Source organism: Stegostoma tigrinum, chromosome 24, assembly GCF_030684315.1.
Source record: "Stegostoma tigrinum isolate sSteTig4 chromosome 24, sSteTig4.hap1, whole genome shotgun sequence".
In the NCBI taxonomy this organism is placed as follows: Eukaryota; Metazoa; Chordata; class Chondrichthyes; order Orectolobiformes; family Stegostomatidae; genus Stegostoma; species Stegostoma tigrinum.
In genome coordinates, this window is record NC_081377.1 from 31954922 (window position 1) to 31969588 (window position 14667).

At 40.7% G+C, this 14667-nt stretch overlaps 1 protein-coding gene across 7 annotated transcripts in view; it reads right to left on the minus strand.

The window, feature by feature from the left end:
• The window catches only part of LOC125464939 (ribosomal protein S6 kinase 2 alpha-like), a 302768-nt gene that overhangs the window by 36502 nt on the left and 251599 nt on the right, over positions 1-14667 (minus strand). For all 7 annotated transcript variants that reach the window (XM_048557885.2, XM_048557881.2, XM_048557880.2 and 4 more), the window contains 4 exons: positions 10046-10176; positions 7771-7896; positions 5723-5812; positions 289-447 (listed from right to left, as the gene is read on the minus strand). In XM_048557885.2, the coding sequence (XP_048413842.1) occupies positions 289-447; positions 5723-5812; positions 7771-7896; positions 10046-10176 (506 nt within the window). The remainder of the gene's footprint in view (positions 1-288; positions 448-5722; positions 5813-7770; positions 7897-10045; positions 10177-14667) is intronic.

Below are 14667 nucleotides of genomic sequence, written 5' to 3' on the forward strand. Positions count from 1 at the left end.
AATTATTTAACTAAAATTACAATTTTATCCCCAATATTTATATTAACAGTTGAATAAAAATTTAACTTCCCACTCAATGCAGTTAAAGTATTTTATCAATCCTGAGAGACTGTAAAATGTCAGGCAACACAAAATTTAAATCACTGCTTCGTACAACAGAACATGGTACACAAAATTAATTTAGGTTCCAGTTGATTGGGTGTTATCAAATACAAATTCCTTGAGGGAATGCCCAATATTGTTAAGGTGCACTGTAAGACATAAACATTAAGTACAGAGATCACTTACCCCTTGAGAGTGTAGATATTCGACTGTTTTGGTAATTGTATGAAGAAGGGCACTTGCCTCCCTCTCAGAGAAACCCTTCTGCTGCAGTATTTTATCCAGTAATTCACCACCTCTCATTAGCTCTGTCACCAGGTAGATATATTTACTATCATTGTAGACCTAGATACAATTCACCAGGACAAACAAAAGAATGGTCAGAAAATCCTTTGTTATTTAATATGTTCAGTTCTTTCACCATTGGTCTATTTTTGAAATTATTATTTTCTGTTTGATTCTGTCTTATGGCTAGAAGATAGACTGAAACTGATTCACTAACGGATTTGTAATTAAGCACTCTTACACATTCCTGGCCATTGATACATAGTATGAATTACAAAACTGACCGCAGCATTTGCTAACGAGAGAAATTGCTCCTTGTTCTGAAAGATGGGAGCAGATACAGACTAATTTGCCTCAATGAGGAGCTGGCTAAACTATTTTAAAAGCATTGTAGCAACTCATCTACTTTTCATGAAGACAGATTTCTTCAGCACCTCTGCTTTGCAAAATATTGTAGCTATGAAATACTCTTCTTTAAAACTCATTTATTAATTGTGTAGCAAATTATTCAAAATCTGTGCCAAAATTAGCAAATTAATTGATCACATTTCAGGTGGAGGTGGTGGCAATAATGGTAATGTTGCTTGACATGGATTCAAATTCTGCAATGGTGAAATCTGAATTTATTAAAATCTGGAATTAAAAATTAGCCTAATGGAAACCATGTAATCATTGGCAATTCTCAGAAAAACCTACATGATTCACTAATGACATTTAGAGAAGTAAACCTGTCATTTCTGCGTCATCTGGCCTACATGTGACTCCAGACCCAAAGCAATGTGGCAAACTTTTAACTACCCTTTGAGCTAGCCAACCAAGCCGCTCAGTTCCAGGCCAAAGCCTAGCCAGCAAAAGCCACACCCAATGACAAAATCAAAAATGGTATGGGAATGGTTTTATTCTTAAAATGGAATGAGAATTCAAATGCCCCCAAGATAATTTGAGAATTTAAATTCAGTTTTTTTAAAAAATTCAAAATAGAAGTCTGGTATCAATAAACATAATTGCAAAACTGTCAGATTATTGTAAAACTTCAACTAGTTTAGAGCATGCATGTCATCTAGTGGAGAATCCTGCCATTTTAGTTAACATACATGTCCACTTCACACAACCTGGTTTGTTCTTACAGTCTCCTTGAAGTGACACTGTAAGTCACTCAAACCACTTTGTAACTTAGAAAAAAAAGTCACCCTTCACATGATAGCCACATCTTGAGAGCTAACTAAAATAAAACAGAAGCAGAAATAATAGGCAAGAAATTCATACCTTGGTGCATTCCACCATTCTATCTATTGTGGCTGAAAAAAAATTGAACTCCTCTCCATTCCTGCCACTTCCTTATCTGATGGTCATTCAGTTTTAGTTTCCAAGACCCTGCATAATTTTATCCAGTACACAGTTCAATAGGCTCAATTATGGTTCTTGTGAAGTAGTGTCTCTACCTCTGGGTGTCACAGATTCAAGTTCTACTGACTGCAGATGTTACAGAGTCATATAGCACGGAAATGCCATATGTCAGTCCAAGTCATCCATGCTGACCAGATATCCTAAACTGATCTAATCCCAATTGCCAGCATTTGGCCCATATCCTTCCAGATCCTCGCTATTCATGTACCCATCTAGAAGCCTTTTAAATGTTGTGATTGTGCTAGCCTCCACCACTTCCTCTGGCAGCTCATTCCAGACATGCATCACTCTCTTTGTGGAAAAAATTGCCCCTTAGGTCCCTTTAAATATTTCCCCTTTCCATTTAAACCCATGCCTTCTAGTTTCAGACTCCCCTACCATGGGGAAAAAGATCTTGGCTATTCACTTTATCCCTGACCTGCATGATTTTATAAGCCTCTATAAAGTCACCTCTCAGCCTCCCATGCTCCAGGTTAAAAAGCCACAGCCTATTCAGACTCTCTCTACAGCTCGACCCTCTAAGACCACAACATCCTCATAAATCTTTTCTGCAACGTTTCAAGTTTCACAACATTGTTGCTATATCAAGGAGACCAGTACTGAATGCTGTATTCTAAAAATGCCTTAACCAGTGGTCCTGTATATCTGCAATCTTACATCCCAAATCCCATGTTCAATGCACTGATCAATGCCTTCTGCGACTCCACTTTCAAGGAGCTATAAACCTGGGTCTCTTTGTTCGGCAACATTCTCCTGGGTCCTAGCATTAACTGTATAAATCCTGCCCTGGTTTGCCTTTTCAAAATGCAACACTTACCTAAAGTAAACTCAATCTACCACTCCTCAGCCTACTGGCCTGTCAGATCAAGGTCTTATTGCACTCTGAGGTAATCTTCTTCACTCTCCACTGCACCACCAATTTTGGTGTTATCAGCAAACTTGCCAACCATACCACCTATATTCACATCTAAATCATTTATATATAATTACAAGAAGCAGTGGATGCAGCACTGATCCTTGTGGCACACCACTGGTCACAGGCCTCCAGTCGAAAACTCAACCCTCCACAGCGACCCTCTTGTCTCCTATCTTCAAGCCAGTTTTGCATCCAGATGGCTAGCTCCCCCTGGATTCCACGTGATCTAACCTTGCTAACCAGCCCACCATTAGGAACCTTGTCGAATGCTTTGCTGAAGTCCATGTAGACAACATCTACCACTCTGCCTTCATCAATCTTCATTGTCATCTCTTCAAAAATCTAAATCAAGTTAGTGAGACATGACATCTCACACACAAAGCCATGTTGACTATCCCTAATCAGTCCTTGTCTTTGCAAATGCATGTAAGTTCTTTGTCTCAGAATCCCCTCCAACAACGTGCCACCACTAATGTCAGGTTCACTGGTCTATAGTTCCCTGGCTTTTTTTTTACCACCTTTCTTAAATAATTGCACCACACTAGCCAACCTCCAGTCTTCTAGTTCCTCATCTGTGGTTATCGATGATACAGATGCCTCAGCAAGGGGCCCAGTATTCACTTCTCTAGCTATCCTGATCAGGTCGCAGAGATTCATCCACCTTTATGCATTTTAAGACATCTAGCATCTCCTTTTCTATAATTTGGAAACTTTTCAAGGTATCATTATTTATTTCTGCAAGTTCTCTAGCGTCCATGTCTTTCTCCACAGTAAATACTGACACAAAATATTCCTTTACTGTCCCACCCACGTCCTGTGGTTCCACACATTGACAGCATGGTTTATCTTCAAGGGGCCCTATTCTCACCCTCATTACTCTTTCGCCTTTAATGTATTTGTAGAATCTCTTTTGGATTCTATTTAACCCTCTTTGCCAAAGCTTTCTCATTTTCCCTTTTTCCCCTCCTTATTCCCCTCTTAAGTGTACTCCTACTGCCCTTATACTCCTCTAGGATTCACTCAGTCCCAGCTGCCTATACCTGACATATGCCTCCATTTTCTTGACCACAGCTTCAACTTCACTCGTAATCCAGCATTCCCTATACCTACCAGCCCTGCCCTTCACACTAATAGGAACAAACTGCCTCTGAAACTCTCGTTATCTCACTTTGAAGTCCTCCCACTTTCCAACTGTCCCTTTCCTGTGATTGGTCTCTCACAATAAACTTTTGAAAGTTCCTACCTAATATCATCAAAATTGGCCTTACTCCAATTTAGAACTTTAACTTTTCGATCAGCTCTGTCCCTTCCCATAGCAAGTTTGAAATTAATAGAATTATGATTACTTGCCCCAAAGTACCCCCCCCCACCCCTCAGTCAATTGCCCTGCCTTATTTCCCAAAATAAGGTCAAGTTTTGCTCCTTCTCTCATAGGTACATCCAAATACTGAATAAGAAAATTTTCTTGTTCACACTTAACAAATTTCTCTCTATGCAAGCCCTTCACACAATGGCAGTCCTAGTCTGTCAGGAAAGTTAAAATTCATTATCATTACGACCCTACTTTTCTTTTAGACATCTGAGATCATTTTACAAATTTGCTTCTCAATTTCCCTCTGACTACTGGGAGGCCTATAGTACAATCCCAAACAGGTGATCTTCCCTTTCTTATTTTTCAATTCCAACCATATAACTTCACTGGAAATTCTCCCAGGAATATCCTCCCCAAGTATAGCCGTAATGTTATCCTTAACAGAAAAGTCACTTCCCCTCCTCTCTTGACTCACTTTCTAGCCTTCCTATAAGCATCTATACTTCGCAACATTAAGGTGACAATCATATCCATTCATGACCTACATTTCTGTAATAGCTATGATATCCCATTCCCATGTTCCCAAACATGCCCTGGTTCATCTGCTCTACTTGTTGGGCATATTGCATTGAAATAACTGCAGCTTAATTTATCAGTCTTAAGTCATTCTCTGCCTTGTTTTTGCCTTCTTGATTATTTAACTTGCTCCTCTTCACTCCTGTATCAGCCACAGACTTATGTCTTTGGGTCCCTCCCCCAGCCTTATTAGCCTCCTGAGTATCACTAGCAAATCTCCCTTCCAATTCAGAGGCAACCCATCCTGCTCATATTGGTCACTTCTGCCCCAATAATCCAAAAGTGTGAATCCCTGCCCCCTGCATCAGCTCCTCAGCCACACATTCATCTGCCCTATGCTTCTATTCCTATTCTCACTAGCATATGGCACCAGCGTAATCCAGATGTTACTACCTCATGGGCCTACTTTTTAAACTCCTGCCTAATTTGCTGAGTTCGCTTTGCAGAACCATGTCCCTTTCTCTTCCTATATTGTTGGTACCAACAATTTTCTACTTGACCGTTTGAGAATATTCTGCACCCTCTCTGTGACATCCTTGACTCTGACATTAGGGAGGCAACACACCATTCTGATGTCTCACTGTCGGCTGCTGAAACTTCTGTCTGTGCCATAGAATATCCGAACATGTGTGCCATAACATGTCTGAACAAGTTGATTAGAAATATCTTAAATAAGCTCTTTGATACAAAATATCAGTAGTTTGATTGGAATGGGCAGGAACTCAAATGAAGTTTGCAGTCAGCTGACATTGTTGCACTTTCCAGCAAGAGTTACTGAATAGATTTCTATTTGATCATCTTCAACCCAGGATGCCTATACAATTTTAACATGGAACTGCTGTCCTGGGTGAGTTTCTAACTCACAATGTTTATGCAACTAACTTGCATAACTCAGTTTCATAACAAGCAATATAAATGTTTAATAAGCTACAGGGAATTCAAATTACCTTTCATTTATGCTGAAATTTATCAAACACAGTTTCACAATTATAGGTTTTTCACAAGGAAAACATTGTATGACTTTACATTTTTAGAATTTATATAATTTATGAAATTTGTTCTTTTAGAAACTGTTTTTATTGTTAGTGCCTTATGTCCAATCAACAGGTTACAGTGCCACTCACATCTTTCAACGTAATGATGTTTGGATGCTGCCCATACCGCAACAGGATTTCAACCTCTTCAGAGGGATCTCTCTTGCTCTTCTCAATAATCTGCAGAAAAGAAATGTTAAGAATTAATATTGGATACAATTTCAAGATACAGAGTTGAAATTCGATGGATATTTTGCCAAGTGGAATAATCTTACATGGAAAATGCACGGGGACAACAAAATTAACTCCATTTTATTATGAAGTCATGGAGAAAACAGACTGCAATTAACTGATGATCTCCCAAAGGAACTACGGTTGTATTACTAAGCATAATACAATATTACAGTTTTGACAGTTAATAGCATAGAAGGCAAAACATGCCCTGCGGCTTTTGCATAACAATTTGGCGGTGCTTATTTGTTCCTAACATGTTACTGCAGGAATGTGAACTAACAAAATCTATTTTAAATTTATACCGATCTTCTTTGATGACACCAGGTTAACCTCCATGAACGACTGAGTCATCTGAACCAGGAAAAGTAAAAATATTCTAAGGTACTACTGCTAATTGGCCAGCTTGTCTTGCCCATTATTACTATCTGTTTATTGCTGGAGATGAGTCTTGCCATTCAGCTCTAAATACACCTGGAGAGACCTTGATACTGTTACCATTTGCTTGACCAGTAAAAATCTCACCAAACATTACACACTCTGAATAAATAGTGTGACATTTAATGGAGCTCTGTATGCTGCACAATCTAAAACTTCAGTAGTACTCTTTCACACACTTCAAAAACAACAGTGGCCACACTGTGTACTTATGTATTGGTTTTAAATAAATCATGTGAGATTAATGGAACAAAAACAGAAGTTGCTGGAAAAGAGTTAATGTTTCAGGTCTGGTGACCTTTTATCAGAACTCAACTCTTAGTTGTCACTAAGACTGAAATCATCCAATCATTTTGAGGAAGGGTCACTGGACCCAAAGCATTAATTCTGATTTTTTCTTCACAGATGCTACCAAACCTTCTGAGCTTTTCCAGCAACTTCTGTTTTTCTTCCTGATTTACAGCATCCACAGTTCTTTTGGTTTTCATGTGAGAATAATATTAGGAGAACTTGGGTAGTCAGCAGTTTAGTGGGGATATGGTGGAGGGAACAGGAGGTTGGTCTCATGGATAAAATAAGCTAGGACAGAGCATGAAGAAGAAAGAAGAGAAACCAAAAAAAAGTGCAAGTCCATGACAAGGCAGACAGGAGCTTAAGAGGAAGTCTGGTTTGGACGGTTAGTTCAAGGAAAGGTCACAAAGAGGCAAATGATCGGATGATCTCAATCTTAGTGACAACTAAGTGTTGAGTTTTTGCACTTATTAAAGAAAACTTAGGAAGGGCATTTAAGGAGGCTCTTCACAGTTGGAGTTAACTCTGCATTCCAGGATGATGAAAATGATGAGCAATGTCAGCAGTTGAGGAGAGAATCCAATACTGGTTTATGTAGTCCTGCAAATATGGTGATGGATGCTAAACTAGCTATCAATTACATCCTTACAAGCCCTCTTTTGGACTAAAAGAGAGTAGAGAGGAGGACCATATCTGAAGATTGAGTGTGCAAAGTTTAATTATATAGAGGTCGGACTGCAAACTTAGCAAATCAATATTAGGACATGTTGTGACGTATTTGCAGGCCAAACACTAAACAGTCGAGACACTTACAAGTCCCCAACCTTGAATCTTTTAACTTTGCTCTCTAGACTTAGTCAAATTGAATTTTGCAAAGCAAAAATGACGTGGTGTGGAGTTCACTATGGCTTAGCCCAGAGCTGCATGTTTTAATACCAGACAGGTAGCTGATCAATCCAAGGAATTAGATGGCAGTGGTAGAAAGAAGAAAGAAACAGGTCATCTGCCAGTGAGCTCTGCTAAGGAATTTCTATGAAAACAGAAATAAATAGTCTCCTTTTAAAAAGGAAATTATTTTAATCAGGTTTATCATTTCAAAAGTGGCAGGATGATGTTGAAGAATTTATCATAATCTCAGCATGCATTATAAAAGAAAACTCTTCATGATTCAGTCTTACCTTGACAGCGTACTCCATGTTTGTAGTCTTGTGAATGCAGCGTTTACAGACAGAATATGAGCCTACACCAATATCCTCCTTCAGCTCATAACCATCGGTAAAGTTCATATTGTTCCCATGGAGCTGCTGTAAGAGATGACATATCCCCTCAAAACAAAGTACTTCATTGTTTTTTGACATTATACTCCCATTTAGACTTTCATGCAAAGCACTCTTTTTTAAATAAATTTCAGTATAGTAAGTTTTCAGTATAGTAACAGATACAGAGGCAATGTCAAGATTAAATGGGGATAACCTCAGGTTTGGTCAGAGGTACATTTTAAAGGAGAAAAAGGTGGATAGGCAGAAGGGTACAGTGGAAGAATTCCAGAGATGAGGAACTTGTTAGCTGAAGGCCACAATGATTGAGCTGCGAGAGGAAAGTCAGAGACAGAGGGACTGTGGGGCAGAAAAAGAAAATTACAAGGATTGGATAGGGGAATATTGCAGGAATCTAGTGTAAATTAACAATGTAGATAATGATGCAGGATCAAATATGGGCAGCATTTGTACATATGTAGGCCACAGAAAATTCATGTTGATAATTATAACTGATAAACTCTTAAACCTATTTAAAAATTGCCTGTATATTTTTATAATTTAGTCTCTTAGAAATGCCACATGCACAAATTAGTTTGAATTAAGCATTAGATCTTAAAGATTTAAAACATTTTCATCAAGAACGCTTTTCAGTACATTTCAAAGATGACTCTGTTGTCAATCGTGTCCTCACATAACTGTCCAGTTGTTGGTCTATACCTGTACAAATTCACAGTCCAACCTGACAAAAAATTAATCATGTCCCTCATTGATGATGCCATGATTCTTTGTCACCAAGCAACCTGAATGATATTTCTCACCATTGTATCTCCAAATGCAATCATATAATTTCGTATTTTCTTTGGAAACCAAAGCCCAGACTCACTGTTCACAAAAAAAATCCCGGAATTTTCACAAGTACATTCTTGAGAGCAATTTTCTTTGCAGATAAAGAAAAAAATCCAATAAACGCTATATCTAAAATACCTAATTCAACCTAAATACTGTTTTATTGCCCTCGTCATCCATGTACCTGAAACCTCAACTTTTTATTATAAATTCCAATGAACAAATAAATTATATATCCTCTAGTTTGTAGGGCTTTAATTGAAATACTGGAATGATTTAAATATATGTATGACACACATACTGGATTCTTCAGTTAGGTAAGTTTCAAACAGGTTCTTGTGGTGCTTCCAGCAGTGTTGATAATGCAAATAAATTGTAATTTTTTTTTAAATCTCAAAGACATTACACATTTGTATTCAAGAAACTCAACTGACTGCCAAATGCTATTGGTAAAGGTCCCATTTGCCAGGTTTATGCTAGGTGACTGCAAGGTACAAGCTCAATTGCACGATCATTGGTTAGCAGATTGTAAACCAGCCCCAAAGTGTAACTCTTTTAGGTGGATTTTACTGACTAAATTCTGTGAAGATTCTGCAAAAGTGCTGAAAAGATCTGGCAGAATGAATTGAAAATCAGTGTGACAGAGCTTCACCATTCATCATTGTTCTTCCTGCATCTCATTCTTTTCTAAAATAGTGAAACTCCTTACCTCCCTTAGTCTTCTGTTCCTCCTATAACTCACAGGCTTTCAAAGCCCAAGACTGGTGTCACCTAATCGCTTCTTCCTGAGATACCTCATCCTTTCTTCTACTCTTTCCAACCTTGGTAGTGTATTGTACTATGGCTCGTAGCCCTTCACCTGGGTTTCCCAATAATAAAACAAATACAGATAATCTATGACACCACAAATAATTGGAAGACAATTCCACAAATGATTTCCCTATATTTTGCTGAATGTATTATTATAGCATTGGTGAAAACAATAAAGTCAATAATATTCATTGAGTAGCTGACTATCTCTTAATATCTAACAGAAAAGAAAATCAGCCATTTTGAACTGAGAAATATAGACAGAAAACAGTTGAAATTATTGTGTGGCTGTGAAAAAAGAAGGAATGTTAATGTTTTTGGCATTGTGAACATGGATTTACCCTTAAGTTTAACCTAGCTTTTTGCCTTTCAGAGATTGGAAGACCTGGTGTGCATTTTCAATAAATCTTTTCGATCCATGTTGGTGTGAAAGTTTTGCTGTAAGCAATAAATGACATAATGTAAGCTCAGGCCAAGGTGGTGCTAATTTCCCGAGCAGGATTCACATGAAAAGAACAGGGGTTTGTGACGTTCTTACCTGCAAGACGGGGTGAATGACTAATTTGGAATGTTCATCCTTAACCTCTTCCTCTTCAATACCTGTTGCCACAAAACTGAATCCTCGGAATAACTTGTGAGCACTGGCACTTGGAGGAACACCAGGAGAATCTGGGATACAAAAGGCAGAGTTTGAGCTTAACAGAGTTTATTTTCTGTTTTTCTAGTTGTGAATTTAAATGGGAAAAGAACTGTTTTAAAGCCAAGGATTGCTGAAGGATCAGTATATTTTGAAAGCAAATAAACAACACTGTTTACTTGGACTTTTGTAAAGCCTTTGACAAGGTTCCACATGGTAAACTAATTATTAAAGTTAGATCACATGGGATGCAGCGTGAGTTTCCCAAATGGATACAAAATTGGCTTAATGGTAGAAGGCAGAGGGTGGTAGTGAAGGTTTGTTCTTTAGACTGGAGGCCAATGACCAACAGTGTTCCACAGGGATAGGTGCTGGGTCCACTTCTGATGGTCATTCATATAAATGATTTAGATGAGAATATAAAAGGCATAGTTAGTTAGGTTGCAGATGACACCAAAATTGGTGGCATAGTGGACAGTGAAGTAGATTACAAAAAGATCTTGATCAATCGCATCAATGGGCTAAAGAGTGGCAGGTGGAGTTTAATTTAGATAAATGCGAAGTAATGCATTTTGGTAAAACAAACAAAAGCAGGACTTATAGAGTTAAAAGTAGGGCCTTAGGTAGTGTTGTGGAACAGAAAAAATCCACAGGTTCAGGTGCATAATTCTTTGACATTTCCGTCACATATAGATATGGTGGGTAAGAAGGCTTGCTTTCATTGCTCAGACCTTTGAGTATAGGAGTTGGGATGTCATGTTGAGCTCGTACAAGACATTGTTGAGGCTTCTTCTGGAATATGGTGTCTGGTTCTGGTTGCCCTGCTTCAGGAAAAATATTATTAAGCTGGAGAAGGCTCAGAAGAGATTGACCAGCATGTTGCCAGGAATGGAGGATTTGAGTTATAAGGAGAGGCTGAATAGCCTGGGAGCATTTTCACAGGAGTCAACAAGGTTGAAGGGTGACCTTATAAAGATTTGTAACATGTTGGAGTTATGGTTAAGGTGAATGATAGATAGTGGGGCATTTCAAGACTAGGGGCCATATTTTTAACAGTAAAGAAGAAAGATTTAAAAAAAAAGACATGATTTTTTTTACGCAGAAGTGGTTCATATGTGGAATGCACTTCCAAAGGAAGTGGTGGATGTGGGTACAGGTACAACATTTAAAGGACAGTTAGATAAGTACATGAATAATAAATGTTTGTAGGGATACTGTCCAAGCACAAGCAATTGGGACTAGATTATTTTGGGATTATAGTTGGCATGGACTGGTTGGGCCAAAGGGTCCATTTCTGTGCTGTTTTATTCTGTGCCTCGAGCAAAATATCTCACACTTTAGTGGAAGGAAGCATTATAGGCCACTTTAAAGAGGAACCTACATACAGATAAAATTGACTTATTTTTAGTTACTCTCATATCATAACACCTTCTGATGGCCTCATGATAATCCAATGTAGGACTTAATAAAACCTTAATATTTCAGGCTAGATTCTTAGAATGCATGGAGTTAGTTGTCAAAACTGCAGTTAGAACACTATAAGATAATAAAGTGTGACGCTGGATGAACACAGCAGGCCAAGCAGCATCTCAGGAGCACAAAAGCTGACGTTTCAGGCCTAGACGCTTCATCAGAGAGGGGGATGGGGAGAGGGTTCTGGAATAAATAGGGAGAGAGGGGGAGGCAGACCGAAGATGGAGAGAAAAGAAGATAGGTGGAGAGGAGAGTATAGGTGGGGAGGTAGGGAGGGGATAGGTCAGTCCAGGGAAGACGGACAGGTCAAGGAGGTGGGATGAGGTTAGTAGGTAGGAAATGGAGGTGCGGCTTGAGGTGGGAAGAAGGGATGGGTGAGAGGAAGGACAGTTTAGGGAGGCAGAGACAGGCTGGGCTGGTTTTGGGATGCAGTGGGGGGAGGGGAAGAGCTGGGCTGGTTGTGTGATGCAGTGGGGGGAGGGGACGAACTGGGCTGGTTTTGGGATGCAGTGGGGGAAGGGGAGATTTTGAAGCTGGTGAAGTCCACATTGATACCATTGGGCTGCAGGGTTCCCAAGTGGAATATGAGTTGCTGTTCCTGCAACCTTCGGGTGGCATCATTGTGGCACAGCAGGAGACCCATGATGGACATGTCGTCTAAAGAATGGGAGGGGGAGTTAAAATGGTTCGCGACTGGGAGGTGCAGTTCTTTATTGCGAACCGAGTGGAGGCGTTCTGCAAAGCAGTCCCCAAGCCTCCGCTTGGTTTCCCCAATGCAGAGAAAGCCACACCGGGTACAATGGATACAGCATACCACATTGGCAGATGTTGAGGTGAACCTCTGCTTGATATGGAAAGTCATCTTGGGGCCTGGGATGGGGGTGAGGGAGGAGGTGTGGGGGCAAGGGTAGCACTTCCTGCGGTTGCAGGGGAAGGTGCCGGGTGTGGTGGGGTTGGAGGGGATTGTGGAGCAAACAAGGGAGTCACTGAGAGAGTAGTCTCTCCGGAAGGCAGACAAGGGTGGGGATGGAAAAATGCCTTGGGTGGTGGGGTCGGATTGTAGATGGCGGAAGTGTCGGAGGAGAATGCGTTGTATCTAGAGGTTGGTGGAGTGGTGTGTGAGAATGAGGGGGATTCTCTGGAGCGGTTATTGCGGGGGCGGGGTGTGAGGGATGTGTTGCGGGAAATGCGGGAGACGCGGTCAAGGGCGTTCTCAACCACTGCAGGGGGGAAAATTGCGGTCCTTGAAGAACTTGGACATCTGGGATGTGCGGGAGTGGAATGCCTCATCCTGGGAGCAGATGCAGCGGAGGCGGAGGAATTGGGAATAGGGGATGGAATTTTTGCAGGAGGGTAGGTAGGAGGAGGTGTATTCTAGGTAGCTGTGGGAGTTGGTGGGCTTGAAATGGACATCAGTTTCTAGCTGGTTACCTGAGATGGAGACTGAGAGGTCCAGGAAGGTTAAGGATGTGTTGGAGATGACCCAGGTGAACTTGAGGTTGGGGTAGAAGGTGTTGGTGAAGTGGATGAACTGTTCGAGCTCCTCTGGGGAGCAAGAGGCAGTGCCAAAACAGTCATCAATGTAACGGAGGAAGAGGTGGGATTTGGGGCCTGTGTAGGTGCGGAAGAGGGACTGTTCCACGCAACCTACAAAGAGGCAGGCATAGCTTGGGCCCGTGCGGGTGCCCATGGCCACCCCCTTTGTCTGTAGGAAGTGGGAGGAATCGAAAGAGAAGTTGTTGAGGGTGAGGACGAGTTCGGAAGGCGGATGAGGGTGTCAGTGGAGGGGGACTGGTCGGGCCTGCGGGACAGGAAGAAGCTGAGGGTCTTGAGGCCAGCTGCATGAGTAATACAGGTGTGTAGGGACTGGACGTCCATGGTGAAAATGAGGTGTTGGGGGCCAGGGAATTGGAAGTTCTGGAGGAGGTGGAGGGCGTGGGTGGTGTCACAGACATAGGTAGGGAGTTCTTGGACCAAAGGGGAGAAAATGGAGTGCAGATAGGTGGAGATGAGTTCGGTGGGGCAGGAACAGGCTGAGACAATGGGTCGACCAGGGCAGGCAGGTTTGTGGATTTATTCCAGAACCCCCTCCCCATCCCCCTCTCTGATGAAGGGTCTAGGCCTGAAACATCAGCTTTTGTGCTCCTGAGATGCTGCTTGGCCTGCTGTGTTCATCCAGCTTCACACTTTATTATCTTGGATTTTCCAGCATCTGCAGTTCCCATTATCTCAGTTAGAACACTATATTGGTTTCGTTATACTTTTGCAACAGTAGGATAAAGAGCAAAGCTGCCAGAATTTCTGCTATCTACTGTTAAAAATTTGAGTAGATACTGGTCAGTCTAGAAAGAATTTGACTCAACATTGATAACCCTATAAACAATCAGTTGATGCCAATGTCTTTGATCTCCACAACAAACTGAGCTACTGCCATCACTCCTCTTTCTGGAAATAATCTGGAGTCGAACCAGATGTATTGCAACATTGGTTCCATATTTCTACACCAAAATTATCTCCTGACAACATATCAGCATCATCACTGAGTCACCTATCATTACTTACAATATTGCTGATCTCCACCCCACCTCATCTCATTTGCAAATCAATCCAGTCTGGCCTTCCACATTCTGCCTTCAATAACTTTGAGGTCAATTGAAACAACTGTCAGCGTCCTTAATTGCATTAAATCCTCAACTTCCTTGTGTTTGCTAAGTAATACCTCAATTTTAAAGTTCTCATTCTTGAAGTCAAAATTTTCCATTTTGCATCCCTTTGAAACATTTAAATTCCATCCTTATTACCACTTGAGGTATCAACCCTCTTCCAAGTGTGGCTGCTTTGGCATCCCCAAATTTAACTGCTCCACCATCTGTCGCCTTCTTTTTGGCTGTTTTGGGCCCTAAACACCTGAAATTATCTCCCTTAACCTCTCCTTCTCTTCTCAGGCACTCCATAAAAAAGCTACCTCTTCAACCAGAATTTTGGTTATCAGCCTCAATATCACTTTATGTGGTTCGACGTCAAATTTTTATTTATACTTGTGCTTTGAA